Genomic DNA, 26,209 nt, shown 5'->3' with positions numbered 1-26,209 from the left:
ATGTGAATTCACTGCTCACTGTTTCTTCATTTTATATTTATCTAATGTTTTTGTAGAGATTTTCTTGAACATCAAGGGTTAAAACAAAAAAATAATGTAAATAAAAACAAGCTACCTAACCCTCCCCCCACCCCATCTCTAAGAGGATGACCCTACCCCACCCCACTCCACCCTACCAGGCCTCCCTATTCCCTGGGGCCTCAAGACTCTTGAAGGTTAGGTGCATCTTCTCTCACTGAGGCCAGACCAGGCAGTCCTCTGCCATATATGTGTCGGGAGCCTCATATCAGCTGGTGTATGCTGCCTGGTGGGTGGTCCAGTGTCTGAGAGATCTTGGGGGTGCAGGTTAATTGAAACTGCTGTTCCTCATACAGGGTCACCCTCTTCCTCAGCTTCCTCCAGCTTTTCCCTAATTCAACTACAGGGATCACCAGCTTCTGTCCATTGGTTGGGTGTAATCATCTGCATGTGACTCTTTTAACTGCTTGTTGGGTCTTCAGGGCAGTCATGATGGGCCCCTTTTTGTGAGCACTCCATAGCCTCAGTAATAGTGTCAGGCCTGGGCCTCCCCTTGAGCTGGATCCCACTTTGGACCTCTTGCTGGACCTTCTTTTCCTCAGGCACTTCTCTATTTTGTCCCTATAGTTCTTTCAGACAGGAACAATTCTGGATCAGAGTTTTTGACTATGGGATGGCAACCCCATTTCTCACTTGATGCCCATCCTTCTGCTGAAGGTGGGCTCTACAAGTTCCCTCTGCCCACTGTACGGTATTTTAGTCCCTTTGAGTCCTGAGAGTCTCTCACCTCCCAGGTCTCTGGTACATTCTGGAGGGTCCCCCACCTCCTGCTTCCTGAGGTTGCCTGTTTCCATTCTTTCTGATGACCCTCAGGGCTTCAGTCCTTTTTCCCACCCAATACCTGATCAGGTTCCCCTCTTCCCCTTCCTGTCCTCTTTCCCACTCAGGACCCAACCTCCCCGCCACCCTGTGATTGTTTTCTTCTCCCTTCCAATTGGGACTGAGGCATCCTCACTTGGGCCCTTCTGCTTGTTAGCCTTCTTGGGTTCTGTGAACTGTATCTTGGGTATTCTGTACCTTTTTTGGCTAATATCCACTTATTAGTGAGTACATACCATACATGTCCTCACTCAGTTACCTCACTCAGGATGATATTTTCTAGTTTCATCCATTTGCCTAAGAATTTCATGAATTCTTTGTTTTTAATAGCTGAGTAATACTCAGTTGTGTAAATAAACCAAATTTTCTGTATCCATTCTTAGTTGTGGTACATCTGAGTTGTTTCCAGCTTCTGGCTATCACAAACAAGGCCACTATGAAAATAGTAGAACTTGTGCCTCTGTGACATGGTGGGGCATCTTTCTGGAGTGGTATAGCTGGGTCTTAAGGTAGATCTATTTTCAATTTTCTGAGGAACCTCCAGATTGATTTCCACAGTGGTTGTACCAGTTTGCAATCCCATCAGCTATGGAGGAGTGTTCCTCTTTCTCCACGTTCTAGCTACCATGTGCTGTCACCTGAGGTTTTGATCTTAGCCATTCTAGTTGGTATAAGATGGAATCTCAGGGTCATTTTGATTTGCATTTCTCTGATGACTAAGGACTTTGAACATTTCTTTAAGTGCTTCTCAGCCATTCAAGATTCCTCTATTGTGAATTCTCTGTTTAGTTCTATACCCTATTTTTTGATTGGGTTCTTTGGTTTTTTGATGGTTAGCTTCTTGAGTTCTTTATGTATTTTGGATATTAGCTCTCTATCAGATGTGGGGTTAGTGAAGATTTTTTTTCCCAGTCTGTAGGTTGCCGGTTTGTCCTATTGACAATGTCCTTTGCCTTACTTATAAAGCTTTCCAGTTTCATAAGGTCCCATTTATAAATTTTAGAGTTCTGTTTAATTCAAAGCTCTTTCCCACTTTCTTTTCTATTAGATTCAGTGTATCTGGTTTTATGTTGAGGTCCTTGATCCACTTGGACTTGAGCTTTGTGCAAGATGATAAATATGGATCTATTTTTATTTTTCTACATACAGAGAGCTAGTTAGGCCAGCACTATTTATTAAAGATGCTTTCTTTTTTTCCATTGTATATTTTTAGCCTCTTTGTCAAAGTTCAAGTATCCTTAAGTATATGGTTTTATTTCTGGGTCTTCAATTCTATTCCATTGAGTAACATGTCTGTCTCTGTACCAATACCATGCAGTTTTTATCACTATTGCTCTGTAGTATAGCTTGAGGTCAGGGATGGTGATTTCCCCAGCAGTTCTTTTACTGTTAAGAACTTTTCTTAAGATGAGGTATTAGATTTTGTCAAAGGTCTTTTCTGCATATATACAGATGGCTATGGTATTTCTATCCTTGAATGCAATTTATAGCATTTATTGATTTATGTGTTGAATTAGTCCTGCATCTCTAAAATGAAGCCAACTTTATTAGAATAATGAATGCTGATCTACTGGTTTTATTCTTGAGTTTGGTTTTCACCTATTTTGCTAAGAATAATTCCATCTCTATTTATTAGAGAAATTGCTTTGTAATTTCCTCTTTTTGTTTCGTCTGTGTCTGATTTTGAATAAGAATGCTACTAGCTTCATAAAGAGCTTGGTCCTGTTCCTCTCTTTCTCATTTTTAATTACTGCTTTAGTTTGACAGCATTTACTCATCTTGAATTAATTTTAGTAGCCATATACTTCAATTTATCAACTTTTTAGATTTTTTCCAATTTAGTGGACTGTGTCTTTTTGAAATAAGACCTAATGCTTTTTTTTTTTTTTTCAAATTTCACTGGTATACATCTCAATGGTTTCCTTCTTGCCCCTTAATTTTATTTTTGTTAAGACTAATGTTATGCCTTAATATTTTAGAGACAGTTGTATAATTTATACTCTACAATGTTTGAATAGAATGTTCTGTAAATATCTCTTAAGTCCATTTGGTCTGATATCATTTAATTCTGATATTTCTTCATTTTCTGTCAGAATTGACTTGTCAGCAGCTAGTAAGAGTTGGGCATTTGAGTCTTAAGTATGAAAATAAACCCTCTGGGCTGGAGAGATGGCTCAGCAGTTAAGGGCACTGAATGCTCTTCCAGAGGTTCAATTCCCAGCAACCACATGGTGGCTCACAACCATCTCTAATGAGATCTGATGTCCTCTTCTGGTGTGTTTGAAGACAGTGACAGTGTACTCACATATGTAAAATTTAAAAAATTTAAAAAAAAAAAAAACTGAGCCCCCTAATGGAAATTAGATAGAAAATTTAATGTGACGTATTGTTTCAAGTATTGCTATGTCATTTACACAATAGATTAAAACAAAACTATACTGAGTTACTCATTGTTACATTATTTGGACTTGGAACAAACTCAGGGTTAGTATATCAGTTAAGAACAGAGCTTATTAATATATTTCCTATACAATTTAACAGGATTCTAGGGATGAGCCAGATACAAATTTAACAATATCAAACTCTCTCAAAGATACAGTTAATTGGGGCTAGAGAAATGGCTCAGTAGTTTAGAGTGTGTTTTCCTTTTACAGGGGACCTACGTTCAGTTCCCAGCACCTACATCAGCCCTTTCATAATGCCTGTCACTTTAGCTCCAAGGTGATCTGACACCGTCTTCTGCCCTCCATGACTACCTGCACTGCTATGAACATAGGAACATACCACACAGAGATACACATACATCTATTTATCTATTTATTTTTTCATTCATATATTACATCCCGACTACAGTTCCTCTCCCTCCTCTCCTCCCAGTTTCCCCTCTTGCACCTCCCCTCACCCCCAAATCCACTCTTCCTCCATTTCCCTTTGGGAGAGAGCAGGCCTGCCAGGTATTTCATCCAAACATGCATAACAGGTTACAATAAAACTGGGCACATATCAAACATACACATAATTTTTAAACATTTTAAAAAATAGACATAGTAGATTGAATTTTCAAGGTAGCCAAACTGTATAGAGTATACTGCAAAGCACGTACTGTATGTATTTATATAAGGGTACCCAGGAAACTGCCCCAGTGGCCACCCCTGTAGAGGAGAACAGAGACTAGCCGGGGGGCGGGGGATGTTATCTTCTAATGCTTAGCCTCTTGAATTGTTTAAACAATACTGAAGTGATCTGGAAAACGTACTTTATATTAAGGTCAGACTCCATTGGCTAAATCTTTATCCCATGAAGCCTATTTTTTTTTCCTGTTTAAATGAATTGTTGAGGTGTTATAAACTTATTTTAGCCATATACCTCTCTTCATATATCTCTGTACAGTGAGGACTATATCTGTATTGATAATCCTTTGATTTCCATCCATCTGTAAATATTACTTTGGGCCCAAGTGAAATGACAGAATAAATCATAGCAAGTAAATCAGTGGTTAAAAGAGCTCAAAAGATGCCCAGAATTTAAGGGTTAAATTACTATCTCATCACAGAAACACTTAGCTCTAGGCTCGCAGGCTTTCTAACTCTTAGACAGTGAGGTCCTCATATATGAGGGGCATCAGAAGAGGTGATCTTAGGGCCTTTGGTGTATATCTGTCTCAGAAGGTATGTACAGAATAATAGCACTCTTGCAAAAACTTCAGTCAGATGTGAAGAACCCCTGTCAGGCAGGCTGATGTAACCTATAAAGTTCCAGTCAAACTGCAATGTGTGTGTACCCTTCATTTGTGTCCTTACTGGTGAAAATATGTGGGTGTTTTGAGAAGCCAAAGTATAGAAAACTCTGGAACTCATGAGGACAGAGTTTTCTACACAGAAAAAAAGGGACTTAAAAACTACTTATAAGTCCTCCATATTTAAAATTGACTATATAATAATGTGTTACTGTGTGCATACATGTGTTTCTTCTCTCTCAACAGAGTTAACAGAGTCAGGGATAGAAGTACTTGTCTAATACATACAAGCACCAGAGTTGAGTCTCCAAATGAAATAACAGTAATAAATACTAATAATTCTAAATAAGTTCTAAAATGAGTTTTAAATCAGGCTTAATTTCAATAATTACATATAACAGCATCTAACCACAAAGAAGTTTGCAATTTAAGACAAGACTCAGAAATAAAACAAAGCAAGATACAGTCTAAGTAATAAGTGACCAAGACCTGTGTGATGTTTTAAATGACTCGCCTTCATTATACAGCCGTGCGTCAAGTTGTTTGGTGTTACCCAGACTGATGGATTCATTTAACAAGTAGGGACTTTAACTATCACACATGAACACTTGATTCTGCACTGTCAATGGACTCCTGATGTTTCTCTTTGAAGATGGAGATGGACACATGGATCACTTGCTGCCAGGCTGTGAAGATAAGGACTGTCAGAAAAGTGCCATATATTTAATGAGATCTGGAACAGGACAGGTATGTCTGCTTTGGAGATGCTAGGAATGATGTTATATGCTTGAAAAATCTTGAAAGTTAAAAAATATGTTTAAGGAAGCAAAACAGAGTGAAATTCAAAATTATAATAATTCTATATATAACAATATAGTAAAATACATTTAAATCTTTTCTTCTACTGAGGTAGAAAATGCCACCATATTGATTTTTGGCAAAGAGAACTATTCTTGATCCCATAGTTAAATAGAATGTAGCATTTTAGGTACACTATAGAAAGCACACTGTATGTAATAAAACGTATGTGGAAGATACTCCATTCCCAAAGCTAAGTCTGCTCTTATCTATCTGTGCAGACCCATGTTAGTTCTCATGATGACTTTTTGCCTGGTGTTTAATAATTTAGAATCATTGAGAGTCATGGTGAAGGATTAGTATGGAAAAATCGGTCCTGACACTGAGTTCATCAGCTTCATTTTCTTGTGGGGGAAGTTAAGAAATGATAGGAGAGCATGCTGACCTTTACAGGCCTTAGGAGCCCTATGATTCACTTAATAAAACAAATCTTTATACAATTAGCATCTTAAAAATAATTGAATTTTATAAAACTTATAAAAATATAAGTTTTATTATATTTGTATATTTATGAATCTGCTAAAACATTAGGTCAAGAAGCTTCCCATCATTGGTCCATAAGTATAAAATTTTATCTATGATTCAACCTGTTAAGTGACAGACCAAAATGGGTACACTTGAAAGTTATATATATATAGTTTCCTGTCTTTAGGAAGACCAATGTATTATTCTTTGATGCGTGTCACAGATGCCACATTGAGTGAAAAAAATGTTGCTGTTAAAATATAGTTATATTGATTTACCCCTCATTCATAGACTGCTGACTGCTTCAGAACAAATTTTTTTTTCAGTTTTGGCTTATTTTGGGATTTTGTTGTTTGGTTTTATGGGTTTGGGGTTTTGGGGTTTTTTTGGCTTTTTGTTTTGTTTTTTGTTGTTGTTGTTTGGTTTGCTTGGTTTTTTTGTTTGTTTGTTTTTGTTTTTTTGTTTGTTTGTTTTTTATTTGGGGTTTTCGTTTTTGAGATAGGGTCTCTGTATCTCTCTGGCTGTCCTGGAACTCACTATATAGACCAGGTTAGCCTTGAATTCATGGAGATCCACCTACCTCTGCCTCCTGAGCACGAGAATTTAAAGGCATGCAATAGTACACTGGACATTGCTTCAGAATATTGTGCCAACTTAGCATTTTGCGAAATTTCCAGTATTTTTGTAAAGTGTAACAGTAGCAGTTTTGGTTTTTTTTGTTTGTTTGTTTTTTGTTTTTTTCAAAATCAAGTGAAATTAAATGTTAGTTTAGGGTTTTTTGTTTGTTTGTCCTTCCTACCCTCTGACAGAGTTTCTCTGTGTAGCCTTGGCTATCATGGAACTTGCTCTGTAGACCAGGCTACCCTCAAAGGCAGAGATCCACCTGCCTCTGCCTCCCAAGTGCTGGGATTAAAGGTGTCCACTACCACCGCCCAGTTTAAATGTTTATTTTTTAAAATTCACAAAATATAAACTTACTCTTATCCTTAAGTGAGTTTAGTCACTGTTTTATCATTAAGGGTGCCCTCACCCCTGCAATGGTAAATTAAACTTTCTTAAGAAAACTTAGAAAATTTTAGAGATACTCCTTTTTTTCCTAGACCTTTTATAAAGAAATCATTTTTAATATACTTTAGTTTGCAGTAATCAAGATTAATCATTTGCTTCTGATGGGGAGAAAATGCATGTGTAGGCATGTCTGGCTGCTTGCCAGTTGAAGTCAGTATACCTGCTTCCACTTAAGACATGTCCAGGACCAGTGCTAACATAATGATTCTTTTTTGTAGTTGCTTTTTAAAGAAAAAATAGTTTGTTTGGGCTTAAGGTTCCATTCAGAAGGATAAAAAGAATCCATCGTGGTGGAGAGGCAGGGCAGCAGGTGGCAAGCAGAGGAAGAGGAAGCCGAGAGCTCAGGAACAGAAAGTAAACCGAAAGTAGCATGAGGTTTCTTTGGTTTTTGATATTTGTTTTTCATTTTTTATTGGTTATTTTATTTATTTACATTTTAAATGTTATCCCCCTTCCCAGTTTCCCCTCCACAAGCCCCCATCTCCTCCCCTTCCCCCACCTCTATTAGGGTGCTCCCCCACCCACCCACTCCTGCCTCAGCGGCCTAGCATTCCTCTATCCTGGGGCATCAAACCTCCACAGGACCAAGGGGCTCCCCTCCCAGTGATACCCGCTAAGGCAGTCCTCTGCTACATATCCAGCTGGAGCCATGGGTCCCCCCCACCCCCATGTGTACTCTTTGGTTGGTGGTTTAGTCCCTGGGAGCTCTGGGAGGGTCTGGTTGGTTGATATTGTTGTTCTTCCTGTGGGGTTGCAAACCCTTCATCTCTTACAGTCCTTGCCCAAACTTCTCCATTGGGGTCCCGAGGTCAGTCCGATGTTTGGCTGTGTACATCCGCATTTGTATTGGTCAGGCTCTGGCAGAGCCTCTCAGGGGGACAGCTATACCAGGCTCCTGTCAGTAATCACTTCTTGGCATCAGCAATAGTGTCTGGGTTTGGTGTCTGCAGATGAGATGGATCCCTAGATGGGGCAGTCTCTGAATGGCCTTCCCTTCGGTCTCTGTATTTCCTTTTGAAAGGATGAATTCTGGATTAATATTTTTGAGGTGGGTGGGTGGCCCCATCCCTCAATTGGAGGCCATGCCTATCCACTGGATATGGTCTCTACAGGTTCTATCTCCACTTTGTTGAGTATTTTGACTAGTGTCCTCCCTGTTGGGTCCTGGGAACCTCTTGGGTCCCTGGCATCTAGGACTTTCTAGTGGCTACTGCCAGTTCCCCCTTCCCCACTGCTACACACCTACTTTTAAATTCCTGACCCTTTGTACTTTCCCACCATTTCCTCTCAGATCTGAACTGGACCCCTTTTTCTCTCCCCCTCCTCTTTCCCTCCTAGATCCTTCTCTCCCTCTACTTCCCGGAGATTATTTTCTTTCCCCTTCTAAGTAGGTCTGTAGCATCCACACTTAGGTGTGATCATCTTTCTTCTTGGATTTCATGTGGTCTGTGAGTTGTATCATGGGTATTCTGAGCTTCTTTTTGGCTAATATCCACTTACCAGTGAGTACACACCATGTCTGTTCTTTTGTGACTGGGTTACCTCACTCAGGATATTTTCAAGTTCCAACTATTTGCCTTTATTTTATGAAGTCATCATTTTTAATAGCTGAGTAGTGCTCCATTGTGTAATGTACCATATTTTCTATATCCATTCCTCTGGTGAGGGACATCTGGGTTGTTTCCAGCTTCTGGCTAGTATTACAATTAAGGCTGCTATGAACATAGTGGAACATGTGTCCTTGTTATATGTTGGAGCATCTTTTGGGTATATGTTCAAAAATGGTATAGCTGGGTCCGCAGGTAGAACTATTTTCAATTTTCTGAGGAACCGTCAGACTGATTTCCAGAGTGGTTGTACCAGCTTGCAATCCCACTAGCAATGGAGGAGTGTCCCTCTTGCTCTACATCCTCGCCAGCATCTGCTATCACTTGAGTTTTTGATCTTAGCCATTCTGATTGAGGTCATTCTATGAGGTGGAATCTCAGGGTTGTTTAGATTTGCATTTCCCTGATAACTAAGGATGTTGAACATTTCTTTAAGTGCTTCTCAGCCATTTGAGATTCCTCAGTTGAGAATTCTCTGTTTAGCTCTGTACCCCATTTTTAATAGGGTTGTTTAGTTGTCTGGAGTCTAAGTTCTGTTCAAGCAAAGATGTTCATAACAAAGCCTACTGAAGACCGGCCCTCCCAGTGCCTCACACATACATCAAAGTAAATGATAATACCTACCACTTTGTGAAAATGAAGGAAAATATGACTGTCGTCAGCACTTTGACTGGATCGTTCCTTTTGCAAATGATGACTGGTTTTCTAAAGTGATTATGAATAATCTTTTTTTTTTTTATCCTTAGTGGGTTCCTGTGCTTCAAGATTTTAGCAGTAAGGGTACACTGTGGGGCTTTGTGCCATTTGTGCATGAAGAACAACCAACCGAAATACCAATTCCACTCACACTTCACATTGGAGACTACAACATGGACGGCTACCCAGATGCCCTGGCCATACTGAAGAATACATCTGGAAGGTAGGGGAGTAAGCTGCATGATAGATGCTTGCAAAATGTCTTTTCACGGCTACTTATGACTGACAGTACTTAATCTGGTACAGTCCCAGAAGGAGTTATTGGGGTCAGCTTATGGTTTCTTGTGTGATCCATGAATTCATCCCATGGCTTAGAAAACATTCTTTTTTATAAATTCGTTTTCTGTAGAGAAACAAAATGAACACTCACTGTAAAATAAGGTTATTTTATCATCAAAAGTTGATCTTTAAAAGGTCCCTTTTTTTCTAAAGATGAATGACAGTACATTTTGAGGCTGAAGATTGGCGGTTAGGATCTGATCCTAGAGTTGAGGTTCAGCCCAGCACTCTGTGTGACCTGGGACAGATCACCTAAACTTACAGAGCATGGGGAGAGTAGTAAGTATACCTCTGCGTGAGTGAGGCACAGCAAATGAACGAGCCGTGGAGAGAGGCTCTGCACAGATTGCTGCTATTCTAACTAAATTTCTCCTTAGGGTTACTTGTTTTCTGAAAGCATCAGAATTCCCAACATGATTATTGATATCATTTATGTATATATGAGGTATGTAAGTATGTTCATAATATAACCAATGATTTTAACACTGTGGCAATTTTAAAAAATTCTGAAGATAAGCTAAAATTCATAATTAGCTCAGTGTCACCAGACTCCACAAATGTTGCTACCCTTAAGTTTCTCTTGTTTTGTTCATCTTACACCCAGTTGTGTTCCTTGAGAGGTCATCTTTCCTGTTCTACTTACCCATAATATGTTTTGAACATTATTTTATTGTTTACTTGGAAACACCATGAGTGAGTACCTCTAAAATAGTTTTAGAAAATTAAGAGTAATCTGAACTTAAATTCACTTAAGAACTCTAATTTTATGTGTTTGTCTAAATAAACAGACAAATGAAGCATGAGTAATCATTCTTTTTCACAATACTGTCAGAGTAAACCTGGACTGTGTAACAATACTTATCCTTTTAAAAGTGAAGAACAAAAAATATAAAGTCTTATGAAGAAACATAAAATTGCTTTATTATGGGCATAAGCTGTATTCACAAAAATAATATTCCTTAAATTTATTTAAGCCTGATTTCTCATCCTTAGAAGAGTATCCAAATAATTTTTATTTTTCCTTTAAAAGTTCTTTGTCAATTTTTTTTTAACTTTCAACTGTTTAACCTGCATTCTTTAGCTTTTGGGTTGTGGTGATGGTATCTACAGCTGATCAGCAAACACATATTGAATTTACAACAAGAAACGCTGATTTCCAAAGCAGTCATAGGAATTGATTTTGTTTTGTTTTGTGTTGTTTTTATGTCTAGTCCAGGCATTGTGGTGCACACTATAAGCACAAAGGCTGAGTAAGTAGACTGAGTTTAAAGTTAATGGGGCTATATAGGGAGATCCTGTCTCTAAAAGCACACAAAAGAAAAGTTAGATGGTTTTATAGACGTGACTGTTAGGAGTTTAGATTCCCATCTGTTGTTCAGCACAGGTGAGATGTGGCAGGGAATGTCATCATTCCTCAGTGTCATTTGTCATCGTCCCTCAGTGTCGGTCGGAGGACCTGTTGAGAAGCATCCTGTTCCCACATTAAAAAGCCTTGGACATACAGAATATGGGAGAACATGGTGTGCACTTGAGTCATGTCCTACATGTATCTACTTTTGTTTAAAAGTTGTTTATAACTTCTGTGGTCTCAAGATTTGCAGTGTTGTCAGCATCAGTGCTGGGTGGCATGTTGAAATTTTAAGGATTACCAGGGAGTACAGATTTTCTTTTTCCTGTAAATTGGACAGGGAACAACAAAAGTAGCTGCGTTTTCAGAAAAGATATTCTGAGACCATGGTTCACTTTGTCTTGTGAGTTTTATTGTTTTTGTCTTAAGAACAAGGTTGGCCAGGCGGCAGTGGTGCACATCTTTAATCCTAGCTCTTGGGTGACAGAGGCAAGCAGAGCTCTGTGAATTTGAAACCAGCCTGCTCGGGCGGGGGGAGAAGGGGTGGGGGGTGGGGAGTGAATTCCAGGACAGCCATGGCTACACAGAGAAACCTTGTCTTGAAAAACTACAAAAAAAAAAAAAAAAAAAAAGAGCAAGCAATACACAAAACAGGCATGGTAATGGTAATGCTGGCCTGCAGTCCCTGCACTTCGGAGGTAGAGTCAGAAAGATCAAGGGCTCAGGGCCATCCTTACCCAGTGAGTTTGAAAAATATTACTTCAAACAGAAAGTATGAGTTTTTTTTTTGCATCACTAAATTTAAAATTAGAAATGTGATCTTATCTAAAATGATTTTTAAAAGGCTGATATACATGAATTTTTGTCTCAAAAAAAAAAACTTTATTCTGACAATTTCTTACTACTGTTATTGGATTCAAAAAGTTTTATTATCTAATTAATTGCAATTAAGTGATAAAACTTTTTACAAAGCTTCCTAGACCTCATTAAGCTTTTATAGGAAAACAAAACCTGGAAGTAGAAAAGAAACCAAAATCTAAGATTCAGCCATGAGATCATCTCCAGCCTGTTAAATTCCAGGAAACAAGTGGCCAGATAGAGTATATTGCCTGGGAGGCAGCCAGGTAGCTCTGAGGCTCTGGTGGCACTGCCGCCAAGGCCAGTGACCATTGTAAGTCCTGGGAAATGAAAAGTGGCAACATAAACTAGAAACTGAGACTGTCAGGAATGCAGTTACTGGCAACTTCTAATTAACCATCCAGTTGTACTCTGCATTTTCATCTGCCATCTCAGCCTTATTAATTAATTTAGCTTTATGTTAATAACACTATTTCAACAAGAAGAACTTACCTTAGATTCCAGATGTTCTATTTTGAAGGGCAAGGAGGTTCATACTGAAGACCTCCAAACTCGTGAGACCCTTACTCAAGTCTCAGGAAATCACGGCCACCCCAAAATCACAAGACACCATACCTGGATGCAATCATCAGAGGTTTACTGGGGAGAGTTGGCTAGCCAACAGTCAAACTGCTCGTCCACGCAGGAACAAAGTTTGAAAAAGGCCAGCAAGCTGAGGGGCCCTTTTTATAGCACAGGGTGGGGAAAAGGAGGAATTTTCGCGCAGTTACACATGGTTGGTTGCATTTTTGCGCAGTTACACATGATTGGTTATATTTTCGCACAGTTACACATGATTGGTTGTTTTACAAATTTTGAACATCACCAGGCTGTAACACTGGGAAAACCTCAAGTGGGGGGGGGGGGCGGGTGGCCTGGTAACCAAGAACAGTGGAAAGTTAGCTAGTTCTTGGAACCACCCAGATAACTTGCATCTTTCTCTGTGGTCAGGAATGTGTCTTCTTGCTTTGGGCCTTCCCCACCCTGAGGCTTGTGGAATGTTGCTCTTCCCTGAATGTATCCCGGGGCAGTGAAGGCCTAAAATCTTACATCCAGTTCCGCTTTCTGGAACCTGCACTCTTTTTGCTCAGGTCTAAGGGCAAAGAAAAAGCCTGCATATAATTCACAAAATGGTCTTTATAATTTTTCACTCTACATCACTATAGGGTCCTACAGTTCTATGAAGGAAATATTTTTCATTTTCACTATGAAAAATATCAGCCTTTTTTTCATCATTTAAGATAAGATCACATTTCTAATTTTAAATTTAGTAATGCAAATAACTCATACTGTTTGAAGTAATATTTTCCTATTTTTTGATGAATACGAGAAATATACAAGCTTCCTAACCTGCAACAAAGATTGCACAAGAAAATTAGCATTTCATGAATATTCTTCCTGGGAATGTTTGGTGGTTGTTTGGCAAAATTAATCATGGTTGACTATGTCACATACCATTTTAGTGTTTCTATGTGTTCAAATGTTAATTAAAAACATATATATAGCCTGTTTTTAATATTATACTCTACATTATTACTCTTTCTTACAGTAATCATACAACAAAAAATTATTTTTAAGGAACTATTGAAATCACAATCAGAGTCAAGAATTTTAGCACTGTCTTAGTTCTTTCTCCACTAGTCACTCGTAATCCTAGTAGTTAACTTACTGACTGATTTTTCCACGTTATTGCTATGATGATTTATGTGTCTTAAATTATAAAGTGTGCCTTTCACTCTTTTTTTCATTGGATATTTTATTTACATTTCAGATGTTATCCCCTTACCCCTTTCCCCTCCACCCAGAAACCCCCATCACATCCCCCCTTCTCCTGCTTCTATGAGGATGTGCCCCTACCTCCCCACCCTCAAATTCCCCCACAGTGAGGCATCCAGCCTTCACAGGACCATGGTCCTCCTCTCCTACTTATACCTGACCAGGCCATCCTCCCCTACATACACAGCTGGAGCCAGGGTCCCTCTGTATGTACTCCCAGGCTGGTGGTTTAGGACCTGGGCGCTCTGGTTGATTGGTATTGTTGCTCTCCCCATGGGGCTGCAAATCCTTTCAGCTCCTTCAGTCTCCTCTTTAACATCTCGATTGGGAACCCCATGATCAGTTCTATGGTTAGCTGCCAGCATCCTCCTCTGAATATGTCAGACTCTGGCAGACCTCTAAGGAGACAGCTGTATCAGGCTCCTGTTAAGCATGCACTTTCTGGCATCTACATCAGTGTCTGCCTTTGGTGATTGCACATGGGATGGATACCCAGGTGGAGCAGTCTCTGGACAGCCCCTCCTTCGGTTTCTGTCCCACACTTTGTCTCTATATTTGCTCCCATTCATATTTTGTTACTCCTTCTAAGAAGGACCAAAGCACCCACTTTAGTCTTGCTTCTTCATGAGGTCTTCACATGGTCTATGAGTTGTGTCTTGGGTATTGTGAGCTTTTGGGCTAATATCCACTTATCAGTGAGTAAATACCATGTGTGTTCTTTGGTGATTGGGTTAACTCACTCAGGATGATATTTTCTAGTTCCATCCATTTGCTTAAGAATTTCACGAATTCACTGTTTTTTGTTTTATTGGATATTTTATTTACATTTCAGATGCCATTCCCTTTCCCCATTTCCCCTCCCTAGAAAACCCCTATCCTATACCCCCTTCTCCTTTTTGCTTTTATACAATTTTTTTAATGTCAACTAGTGGCTTTATAAATTTGGTAATGCTCAATATCAATCAGAAGTGTAACCTAATACCCAACCTAGATATATCAACTATCTTTGACTGGCAGAGACATGTGAACATCTGCCTCCATGTCTGGCCCCCCCTCTCTCTTTCTCTCTCATCACCTAGCTCCTCCTCTCCTTCTCCTTCTCCTCTCCTTGCTCCTCCCACCTTAGCTCCTCCTACATATCACCCTTCCTGTTAAAATAAAACTTTTCTCTCAAAATACAGTTGGAGCATAACTATACCAATTTATGTCAGTAAGGTGCAAGATAGACCTGATACCCAGTCCATCATTTTGTTGACTAAGCAGAACCTCTGTCATCTCTCCTAAATAAAAGACTTAGTTCTGAACCTGGTTTTGTTTTGTTTTGTTTTGTTTTTTCTTGGCTTTAGAATGAATGTCAGCTGAAAACCATCCTCTCAAGTCTTTTCTCTCAAAGTAAATAGCAAGGATTGGCTATGAGACCATAAGTTTTCAACCCTATTAGAAATCCAGAATGACTGAGTTAACTGAAATTATGGGAAGCACAAAGCATAGCTTCTAAAACATAGCCAATTTATAGAGACCACTGAACAGTCTGGACTGGACAGTCCCTATACTACAGAACGTTGGAGCATCCGATCTTCAGCCTTCTGGCCCAGGATCATCTGACAGACCTAGTGATGCAGAATTATTAAGGGCTGATTACTCTGTCTTGGCAGATATAATCAGTCGACTATTCTGCAAGTGTGTCCTTTTCTGGACAGTGATTTGTCTGTAGATGGAGAGAGGCAATTCTTGCCTAGTGGCTGACTCACCACAACTGGAATAACTCCAAAGATGCTCAATTTCTTCTTAGAATCCAAGACAGGAAGCTGTCAGGAGCAGACAGGTCTCTAATCAAAATGAACATTAATATAGAAATGTTTGTAACGCCAATTCTGTGGATTTCTGATGTTTTGAAAACCAACTATTTATGTAAGGCAATCTGGACTGTTGTCTGTTAACTCCTCTCAGCTATTTCTAAAGAAAATATAGAAAACACCCTAACAATAAACTCAAAGCCATGAATTTGCTATAGGCCCTTAACTCACAGGCTAACCATCTCAAATAAGTTAAAAACGTTAAAGAAGGACTGGGTCTAAGCCTTGTATTCCTAAATGTGTTATACAGGTGCAATGCCTATGATAGTAACAATATTCATCTCACTTTTATATTAATAAGAAGCTCATGCCAATGAAAACCTTAAATTTGAAATCAAAGTAAATTTTGTACCATTTAAGAAATTATAACTTCATCTTAATAACAATTATGGCTATGCAATAAATCCTAGCTAATCCTCCCTGTTTCACCAAAACCACTACTTTTCCCTAGAAAGACAGCCCAATATTAACCACCTCAGTCCCCAAGCCCAGGAAATAGGGTCACCGACTCTTCATTAACTTCTTCAAGCTGATTATGGGTGTTGAGATATTAGAAGAGGGGTTGGGGGAAGAGTAAATTGATAAGCCTCTGACACTGTGTCTTCACTGCATCCAGCTGGAATTCCAGGATATCAGAGGTTCGAGCAGGTCTGCTCAGCTTGCCTGATGAGTAGATACACCAAGGCTATGTATTCTACAGTATAAAAATTCTCAAAACAAATTTTAGTATCAAGATAATTGTTTATTTGAATTCTGGAATCTAGTCTTCTGGCGGCCTGCCTCTGTCATGTCTAATCCATATAATTCTGGGAGTTTCTATGAGTGTGTGCTCCCACCATCCTTCCATTATTGCCTTCCTGCTCTCAAATTTCCCAACATCAGGGAATCCAAACTTTCAGGCACCTAGGCCCTCCACTTCCACTGATGCCTAACCCCTTACCCCATTCCCCCACTCCAACTACTATGAGGGTGTGCTCCCACCATCCTCTCATTCCCGCCTCCCTGCTCTTGCAATTCCCCAACACTAGGAAATCCAAACTTTCAGGTACCAAAGCTGTCCACTTCCATTGATGCCTGGCAAGGCCACCCTCAACTACCTATACAGGTGGAGCCATGAGTCCCCCCTTTTGTGTTCTCAGGCTGGAGATTTTAGAATGGCTACTCCAGCTTGTTTCTTAGGACCATTTGCTTGAAAATTTGTTTTCCAGCCTTTTACTCTAAGATAGAGTCTGTCTTTGTACTGATGTGGGTTTCCTGTATGCAGCAAAATGCTGGGTCCTGTTTATGTATCCAGTCCATTAGCCTATGTCTTTTAATTGGGGAACTGAGTCCATTGATGTTGAGAGATATTAAGGAACAGTGATTGTTGTCTCCTGTTATTTTTGTTATTAGTGGTGAAGTTATCTTTGTGTGGCTATCTTCTTTTGGATTTGTTGGAAGAGGGTTACTTTCTTGCTCTTTCTAGGGTATAATTTCCCTCCTTGTATTGGAGCTTTCCTGATATTATCCTTTGTAATGCTGGGTTTGTGGAAAGATATTGTGTAAATTTGGTTTTGTCATGGAATATCTTGATTTCTCCATCTATGGTAATTGAGAGTTTTGCTGGGTATAGTAGCCTGAGCTGGCATTTGTGTTCTCTTAGAGTCTGTATGACATCTGTCCAGCTTCTTCTAGCTTTTATAGTATCTAGTGAGAAGTCTGGTGCAATTCTGATAGGTCTGCCTTTATATGTTACTTGGCCTTTCTCCCTTACTGCATTTAATATTCTTTCTTTGTTTTGTGCACTTGGTGTTTTGATTATTATGTGATGGGAGGTATTTCTTTTCTGGTCTAGTCTATTTGGTGTTCTATAGGCTTCTTGTATGTTTATGGGCATCTCTTTCTTTAGATTAGGGAAGTTTTCTTCTATAATTTTGCTGAAGATATTTATTGGCCCTTTAAGTTGGGAATCTTCACTCTCATCTATACCTATTATCCTTAGGTTTGGTCTCCTCATTCTGTCCTGGATTTCCTGGATATTTTGTGTTAAGAACTTTTTGCATTTTGCATTTTCTTTGACAGTTATGTTGATATTTTCTATTGTATCTTCTGCACCTGAGAGTCTCTCTTCTATCTCTTGTATTCTATTGGTGATGCTTGTGTCTATGAGTCCTGATTTCTTTCCTAGGTTTTCTATCTCCAGCGTAGTCTCCCTTTGTGATTTTTTGATTGTTTCTACTTCCATTTTTATGTCCTAGATGGTTTTGTTCAATTCCTTCACCTGTTTGGTTGTGTTCTCTTGTAATTCTTTAAGGGATTTTTGTGTTTCCTCTTTAAGGGCTTCTACCTGTTTACCTGTGTTCTCCTCAAATTCTTTTTTTTTTTTTTTTTGAAGATAATTTTGTAATTATATTTATGTACAGAAAACTCAAGTATACATTTAACCCAGTTTAGTGGCGAGTTCTTTAGTCTTTGCCTTTTCCAGCTTGGCAATGCGAGCCACAGACTTAGGACCCAGGACGTTGCCTCCCCAGTGGCAGCGGATCTTGTCATATCTGTCATTATAATTGGTCCTATTCGCTTCCACCAGCTTAGCTAGAGCACCCTTGTCTTCCGAGTTAACCTGTGTGAAGGCAACAGTGGTGCATGTCTTCCTGTGGACCAGGCGCCCCAGCCTGGCCTTTCCCTTGATGATGCAGTTAGGCACCCCCATCTTTCGACACAGGGCAGGAAGGAAAACCACCAGCTCAATGGGGTCTACATCATGGGCAATCACCACCAACTGAGCCTTCTTGTTCTCCACCAAGGTGGTGACTGTATTGACTCCTTCTCGGAGGACAGGTGGTCTCTTAGTTGGGATGTCCCCTTTGCCAGCAGCCTTCTTCTCAGCACAGGCCAGTAGCCTTTGCTTCTTCTCTTGCTTTGTCTCTGGCCTGTACTTGTGGGCAAGCTTAAGCAGCTGAGTAGCTGTTTGCCTGTCCAGGGCCTGGGTGAACTGGTTAATGGCAGGAGGTACTTTGAGCCACTTGTAGAGGATGGCTCTTTGCCGCTGCAGCCTGATGTATCGGGGCCATTTGACAAAGCGTGTTAGATCTCTTTTGGGCTGTATGTCCTGCCCAATGCCAAAGTTCTTGGGCCTTTTCTCGAACAATGGATTGACCACTTTTTTGGCCTCCTGTTTCTTGACAGTGGGGCCCGGGGCCACCTTCTTCCCCTTGGCCTTCTTTCCATTGGGCATCTTGCTCGGCTGGAGGAGAGAGCTCTCCTCAAATTCTTTGAGAGTGTTATTTATGTCCTTCTTAAAGTCCTCTATCATTGTCATTAGAAGTGATTTTAAATCTGAATCTTGCTTTCCTAGTGATGTGGGGAATTCAGGACTTTCTTGTGTGGGAGAACTAGGTTCTAATGATGCCAAATACCCTGGGTTACTGATGCTTATGTTCTTGTGCTTGCCTTTCGTCATCTGCTTCTCCTTAGTGCTACCTGCCCTATCTCTGACTGGAGCCTGTCTTTCCTATTTTCTTGGTTGTATCAGAACTGTGTGGGGTGAGTATTACTACTGGGGTAAGAGCTGGGGCCCAAAATCTGCTCAGTGCTCAGGCACAGACAGGAAGAGTTAGGGCCCAAGATCTGCTCAGTGCTCAAGCGCAGACAGGATGCTGCCCAGGTTAGAGCTCTGGGAGCCCCATTTCCTCTGGGTTCTTAGAGATTGGGGGCAGAGCTCCCTCCCAAGATCTGCTCAGTGCTCTGGCCCAAACCAAAGGAAACCAGTCCTCCGGGCTGGGAGTGACTTCCTAGGTACTTGTGGGTCCCAGTTACTCCCTGTTTGGGGTCAACGTTGCTGTCTGCTTACCTAAGATACTGCCTGGGTTAGAGTTCCTGAGATCCCTGCTTCCTCTGGGTTCTGTGTGATTGGGGGCAGAGCTGCTGTCTTGGATCTGCTGAATTCACTGTTTTTAATAGCTGAGTAATACTCCATTGTGTAAATGTATCACATTTTCTGTATCCATTTCTCTGTTGAAGGACATCTGGGTTCTTTCCAGCTTCTGGCTATTATAAATAAGACGGCTGTGAACATAGTGGAACATGTGTCCTTATTATATGTTGGAGCATCTTCTGGGTATATGCCCAGAAGTGGTATAGCTGGGTCCGCAGGTAATGCTATGTCCAATTTTCTGAGGAACCGCCAGACTGATTTCCAAAGTGGTTGTATCAGCTTGCAATCCCACCGACAGTGGAGGAATGTTCCTCTTTCTCCACATCCTTGCAATCTGTTGTCACCTGCATTTTTAATCTTAGCCATTCTGACTGGTGCGAGGTGGAATCTCAGGGTTGTTTTGATTTGCATTTCCCTGATGACTAAGGATGTTGAACATTTCTTTAGGTGCTTCTTGGCCATTTGAGTTTCCTCAGCTGAGAATTCTTTGTTTAGCTCTATACCCCATTTTTAATAGGGTTATTTGGTTGTCTGGAGTGTAATTTCTTGAGTTCTTTGTATATATTGGATATTAGCCCTCTATCGGATGTAGGATTGGTAATGATCTTTTCCCAATCTGTTCGGTTGCCATTTTGTCCTATTGACAGTGTCCTTTGTCTTACAGAAGCTTTGCAATTTTATGAGGTCCCATTTGTCAATTCTTAATCTTAAAGCATAAGCCTTTGGTGTTCTGTTCAGGAACTTTTCCCCTGTGCCCAAATATTCTAGGGTCTTCCCCACCTTCTCTTCTATTAGTTTCAGTGTATCTGGTTTTATGTGAAGGTCCTTTATCCACTTGGAGTTGAGCTTTGTACAAGGGGATAAGAATGGATTAATTTGAATCCTTCTACATGTTGACCTCCAGTTGAGCCAGCACCACTTGTTGAAAATGCTGTCCTTTTTCCACTGGATGGTTTTAGCTCCCTTGTCAAAGATCAAGTGACCATAGGTGTGCGGGTTCATTTCTGGGTCTTCAATTCTATTCCATTGCTCTTCTTGTCTGTCTCTGTACCAATACCATGCAGTTTTTATCACTACTGCTCTGTAGTACAGTTTGAGGTCAGGGATGGTGATTCCCCCAGAAGTTCTTTTATTGTTGAGAAAAGTTTTCGCTATCCTGGGTATTTTGTTATTCCAAATGAATTTGCATATTGCTCTTTCTATCTCTGTGAAGAATTGAGTTGGGATTTTGATAGGGATTGCATTAAATGTGTAGATTGTTCTTTGCAAGATAGCCATTTTTATTATATTAATTCTGCCAATCCATGAGCAAGGGAGATCTTTCCATCTTCTGAGATCTTCTTCAGTTTCTTTCTTACCATCTGCAAATAGTGATATTTTTGCTTCTTTTTTTCCTATTTGTATCCCTTTGAGTTCCTTTTGTTGTCTAATTGCTCTGGCTAGGACTTCCAGTACTATATTGAACATGTAGGGTGAGAGTGGGTAGCCTTGTCTAGTCCCTGATCTTAGTGAGATTGCTTCAAGTTTCTCTCCATTTAGTCTAATGTTGGCTACTGGCTTGCTGTATATTGCTTTTACTATGTTTAGGTATGGGCCTTGAATTCCTGATCTTTCCAAGACTTTTACCATAAACGGATATTGAATTTTGTCAAATGCTTTCTCACCATTTAGTGAGATTATCATGTGGTTTTTTTTTTTTTTTGAGTTTGTTTATATAGTGAATTACGTTGGTGTATTTTCGTATATTGAACCATCCCTGCATTCCTTTGATAAAGCCTACTTGATCATGATGGATGATTGTTTATGTGTTCTTCCATTCGGTTTTCGAGAGTTTTATTGAGTATTTTTGCATCTACATTCATGAAGTTCTCTTTCTTTGTTGTGTCTTTGTGTGGTTTAGGTATGAGTGTAATTGTGGCTTCATAGAATGAATTGGGTAGTGTTCCCTTTCACTCTTTTTAAATTAATGTTAGTTTTCTAAGGAAAGAAGGCCGGAGATGTGGCTGAGCAGCTAAGAGCACTTGCTGTTCACCCAGAGGACCTGCCTGGGTTTGGTTCCAGAGACCCACATGGTAGCTCAGATCTCTAATTCCAGGGATTTACTTCTCTCTTCTAGCCTCCATGGGCACTATGCATGTAATATATATACATACATGCATGCAAAATACACATATACATAAATAGTTTTTGTCTTATTTTTCTGGGTGGATTATAAAGTAGCTTCCTAGAAAAGTCTTCATTCTCTGAGATCTTTCCAGTCTTAAAAGTGGTTTTATTTTTCTTAAAATTAATTCACCATCGAATCTTAACATATGTTGCGAACCGCACTACCCCACTTTTGGGGGCCAAAATGTTGCAGACCGCTCTGCCCCACGCTTGGGGGCCAGCATATCGGGGACCGCTTTATCAATGCTGGAACCCGCACTGCCAAAAGCCTTGGGGGCTAAAGTGTTCAAGCCCACACCGCCCCAAGCTGCTCCAGTCTGAGGGTCGGGGTTCAGCAAGAAAGAAAGTGAGGACAGACGCGAAGAATGGAGACCAGACAGAGTGTGATTCAATCCCGTTTATTCTTCAGTCTCTCTTCTTCTCTCCAAGTCCCTAGTTCCAAATTCCTAGTTCCTAGCACCAAGTCTCAAGTCCTAATCCTAGTTTCAGCTGTAATGAGTCTCAAGTCCTTATCCTGTTATAGTTCCAAGTTGCTAGTCTCTTTCCCAGTTCCAAGTTCCAAGTTCTTGCTCCAAGCCTCAAGTCCAAGTGTCTAGTTCCTAGCTGCTTTCTTCTGTCTGCCTCTCGCCTTTTATATGTCTCACTTCTAAGTCACGCCTTTAAGTCACACCTTTAAATCACACCTTTAAGTTTTGTCTCTAAATCATACCTTTAAGTCTCACACCTTTAAGTCTCACACACCCAAGAGAAAATCCTGGGTATCTAAAACAAGATGTTATCAGAGTGTGCTCAGCTGTTGTAGGCTGTTGTAAACAAGTCTCTTGTCAGGGTATACTCAAGATGGCTGCAAGGATGATAGCCGCCTTCTGTCGGCTCCCCACAAACATACATTATCTATTAGAAAATCTCATGCTGATCCATAACTCTGACCAGATCACCTGTGTCTTCTGTCTAAGATCCAGAACTGGTGCTCTGCCCCAGTGTTGTCAAGATTACTGTGTTGGGTCCGATTACACCTCCTTTAAAAATCCTTTTTTAGAAAGGCTCCTGTTCACTTTTCTTTAAGCTGGCATTAGAAAGGACTTTGTGATCTATTCGGCTTTTTTCTGACCCTCCCTTTGGACATTGTTTGCCATTTTTCTTTTTTCACTGTTGTCTTAGTTAAGGTTTCATTACTGTGAAGAGACACCATGTCCAAGGCAACTCTTAAAGGAAAACATTTAATTGGAGCTGGCTTACAGTTTCAGAGGTTCAGTCCATTATCATCAAGGCAGGAAGCATAGCAGCATGCAGGCAGTCATGATGCTGGAGGAGCCAAGAGTTCTACATCTTGATCCAAAGGCAGCCAGGAGACATTCCTTTCTGCAGGCAATCATGAGAAGACTCTCTTCCACACTGGGCAGAACCTGGGCATAGGAGACCTCCAAGTCCACCCCCACAGTGACACACTTACTTCAACAAGGCCACACCTCCTAATAGTGCCACTCCTCATGGGCCAAGCATATTCAAACACATGAGTCTATGGGGACCAAAACTATTCAAACCACCACAACTGTGTTCTAGAAAAGTAGTTTTCCACAACTTAGTACACAAAAGTGAGTAAGACAAAACTGGGAGTTTTCTGTACAGTAAATAGAACTTCTGATTCTTACCCCCACATACTTTCCTGACCAACCCCTTCTCAGCCCTCTTTTCTTTCTTCTTCTTCCCTCTCCCCCTTTTTTGCCTCTTTTTTTTTTTTTTTTTTTTTTTTTTTGGTTCTGTGCTGAGGATCAAACCTACAGAATTCCATCCCCAGTTGATAGCAGCACCTCTTAAAGTGCCATTGCATGTGCTGAATTATATCAAACCTGGACTTCATAAAACAGAGGCAGCAGCTGGTATGTTTTTGTTTGCCTCAGTGGGCCTGTGATGGTTGATTTTAAATGTCACAACCTAGAATCATCTGAGAAGGGACTCTAAACTGATTAACTATCTAGGTCAGGTCTGGGCAAATCTGTGAGAGATTGAGTAAGAAGACCCAGCCCAATGGGCTGCACTGTTCCTAGGCAGAGGGACCCTGCCTAAGTAAGAATAGTTCCATGAAAGCAAACAGGCAGCATGGATCTGTTTCTCTGCTCTTGACTGTGATGTCATGTTAATAATGTTACTGTTAATAATGGCTTGAGTTCCTTTCCCTTAATGATGTACCAGGAGCCATAAGCCAGATAAATGTTTTGCTTGCCTAAGGTGTCTTTTGTTATGGAATTTTATCACAGCAACAGAAATCTAAATAGAATAGGGCCAAACAATTTTTAATAGATTTTTATATATAATATATTGATCACACATTTTCCTCCCCCAACTCCTCCCAGATCCTCCACACTTCCCCACCCACCTAATTTTTTTTCTTTCTCTCTCTCATTAGGATACAAATTGGTATCTAAAATAACAATAATAATAAGATAAATACAAAACAAATCAGAGTAGGACAAAACAAACAAACAAACCAGGGAGTTGGAGGCACCAAAGAAAAAGCACAAGAAACACATACAGATGCTAAGACATACACAGTCATACACACATGTCCAAAATAAAAACAAAATTAGAAACCATAAATATAAGCAAAAGATACATAAGGCTAAAAGGAAGAGGAATTCAGAAAGAAAGAGAAAGGGGAAGGGGGAAGGCAGACAATACATTGTGAGACCAAAAAAAGCAGGGGGAGGAGGGGCTTGCCCTTAAATCTCCTTTGTATACCTAGTGAGACTCCATTGGAGAAAACCAGCTTTTACTTTGTGAGTGGTTCTCATTTGGAGATAATCTCTAGGCTAGGGATAGGGGCTTGTGTTCACTTCTCTCTCAACACTGGAACTCATCTTGGATCTTGCAAGCTGCAATAGTCTCTGTGCTCAGATGGGTGTCAGTCCTGCTGTGTCTAGAAGGCCTTGTTTCCATCCCCGCTGGATCTTAGAATCAATCTTTCTGGCCCAAACTTTTGAACAACTGTGTATACTTGGTAAACATTCACTAAAGGCAAACTCTATGAAATTTTAAGATAACAGAAAGAACATAAATGTTGAAAGCCAATAACATTGTTTGTGAAAAGTTTTAATGCCTCACAGCCATAGTAACCTCATAAGCACAACAGGGATAATATTCTGCTCCTCATAAGATTGTAAGAATCAAACTACACAAGGCATCCTTGTTCTGTACCCCACAAATAGTACATAAGCAGTCTAGTGAGTGATGCCACCCAACACACAGTCTCAAAGCCTATGGGAAAATGCCTGTCTGCCAGCACTTATATACTAACACTGTCTGGAACAACTCTGCACCTCTTCAGTGCAGGATCTAGCCTTGCACCCTGCTGGGACTCTGAAGGGCTACCCAAATCCAGAGCCCCAGTGGAGTAGCTGGAGCCTATGATAAGACTGAATCACAGTCAGAATGTTCCCTCTACCTTCCCTGCTTCCTTGTCTTCCTCAGAGACAGTAGTCCTGAGAGTCCAACCTCAAAACTGTCCTGTCTCCATAATCTTCATGTAATTCTCCTTCCTTGGAAGCCAAACATGCAGAGATCATTCTCCCTAAACACCATTCTAACTGCATGGGACTCACACTCATACAGCATGTTTTGGTTCCTCTTCTCTACTAACCAACAGTGGAAGCCAAAGGTCTAGAAAGACTTCAGATGATCTGATGTGTGAATAGAATCTGAGAAGAATCAGAGATAAGTTGGCTATGGCGCCACATTTCTTTAATCTTACGAGGATTTGGGAGCAGAGGGTCAGGAGTTCAGCGTCATCTCAGCCACCTAGCATGTTTGAGGCCCTGTCTCAAAATAAAAAAGAAAACAAAAAAAAAAAGAGAGAGAGAAATACTTATTTTTAAATAAAACATATGGTTGTACTACATCGGAAGAACATTTACCAAGCCTCAGACAGATTGTCTCTGGCAGAAGGTACATAAAGAAAATCGTAAGAAATAGATTGTATGGCACATCTGAAATTCGGCAAAATAGTTATCTTTTTTTTTTCTGACTCTTTTTAACGTGATAGCAATAATACTTGACCTTTTAGGTCACTTTAACTTTGGCTCTAAGTAAGCTCCTATCTCATATAACGGTTTTGACAGTTTTCCATAGTTTCACTTCTCCAGGATAAATATTTCACTGATTTTTTTGAAATGTATATATGATTGAAGAAAACTGTAGAATCATGTGTGTCCACATCCAGATTTAAGAACACATCAGTGAAATCACCTTTTCCAACAAGTGAGAAATACTTCCCTGGGGATTTTATTGGTGAGATGTTATAATTACTATACTGTTTCAGAAATGAAATTATCCTTCCATGAATTACATCAACCACATGGTGTTTTTTAAAGATGTGTATCAAAAATAGCACACTCATTCCTTTCTTGAGTCTCCAGGGAGCACAGAGTTTTCCTGAGGTTGGCTCTGAAGAAGGCAAGCATATTGACTTAGGACTTAACCAACAGGTAGTTGAAGAATGCACTGAAGTACTTACTAGGAGGTTGGCTAATTTATGACAGTATTATTATGGTGGAGTGTGAGGAAAGTATTTTCTAAGGTTACTATGTA

General features: G+C 40.1%; 1 protein-coding gene across 1 annotated transcript in view; it reads left to right on the top strand.

Moving 5' to 3' along the window:
* The window catches only part of Itfg1 (integrin alpha FG-GAP repeat containing 1), a 137,751-nt gene that overhangs the window by 82,234 nt on the left and 29,308 nt on the right, over positions 1 to 26,209 (top strand). The window contains exons 9-10 of the mRNA XM_034523105.2: positions 5,286 to 5,380; positions 9,378 to 9,550. Coding sequence (XP_034378996.1) covers positions 5,286 to 5,380; positions 9,378 to 9,550 — 268 coding nt within the window. The remainder of the gene's footprint in view (positions 1 to 5,285; positions 5,381 to 9,377; positions 9,551 to 26,209) is intronic.

Source organism: Arvicanthis niloticus, chromosome 18, assembly GCF_011762505.2.
Source record: "Arvicanthis niloticus isolate mArvNil1 chromosome 18, mArvNil1.pat.X, whole genome shotgun sequence".
NCBI classification, from domain to species: domain Eukaryota; kingdom Metazoa; phylum Chordata; class Mammalia; order Rodentia; family Muridae; genus Arvicanthis; species Arvicanthis niloticus.
The sequence above is the reverse complement of the archived record's forward strand: the minus strand, read 5'-3'. Positions and strand labels throughout refer to the sequence as shown.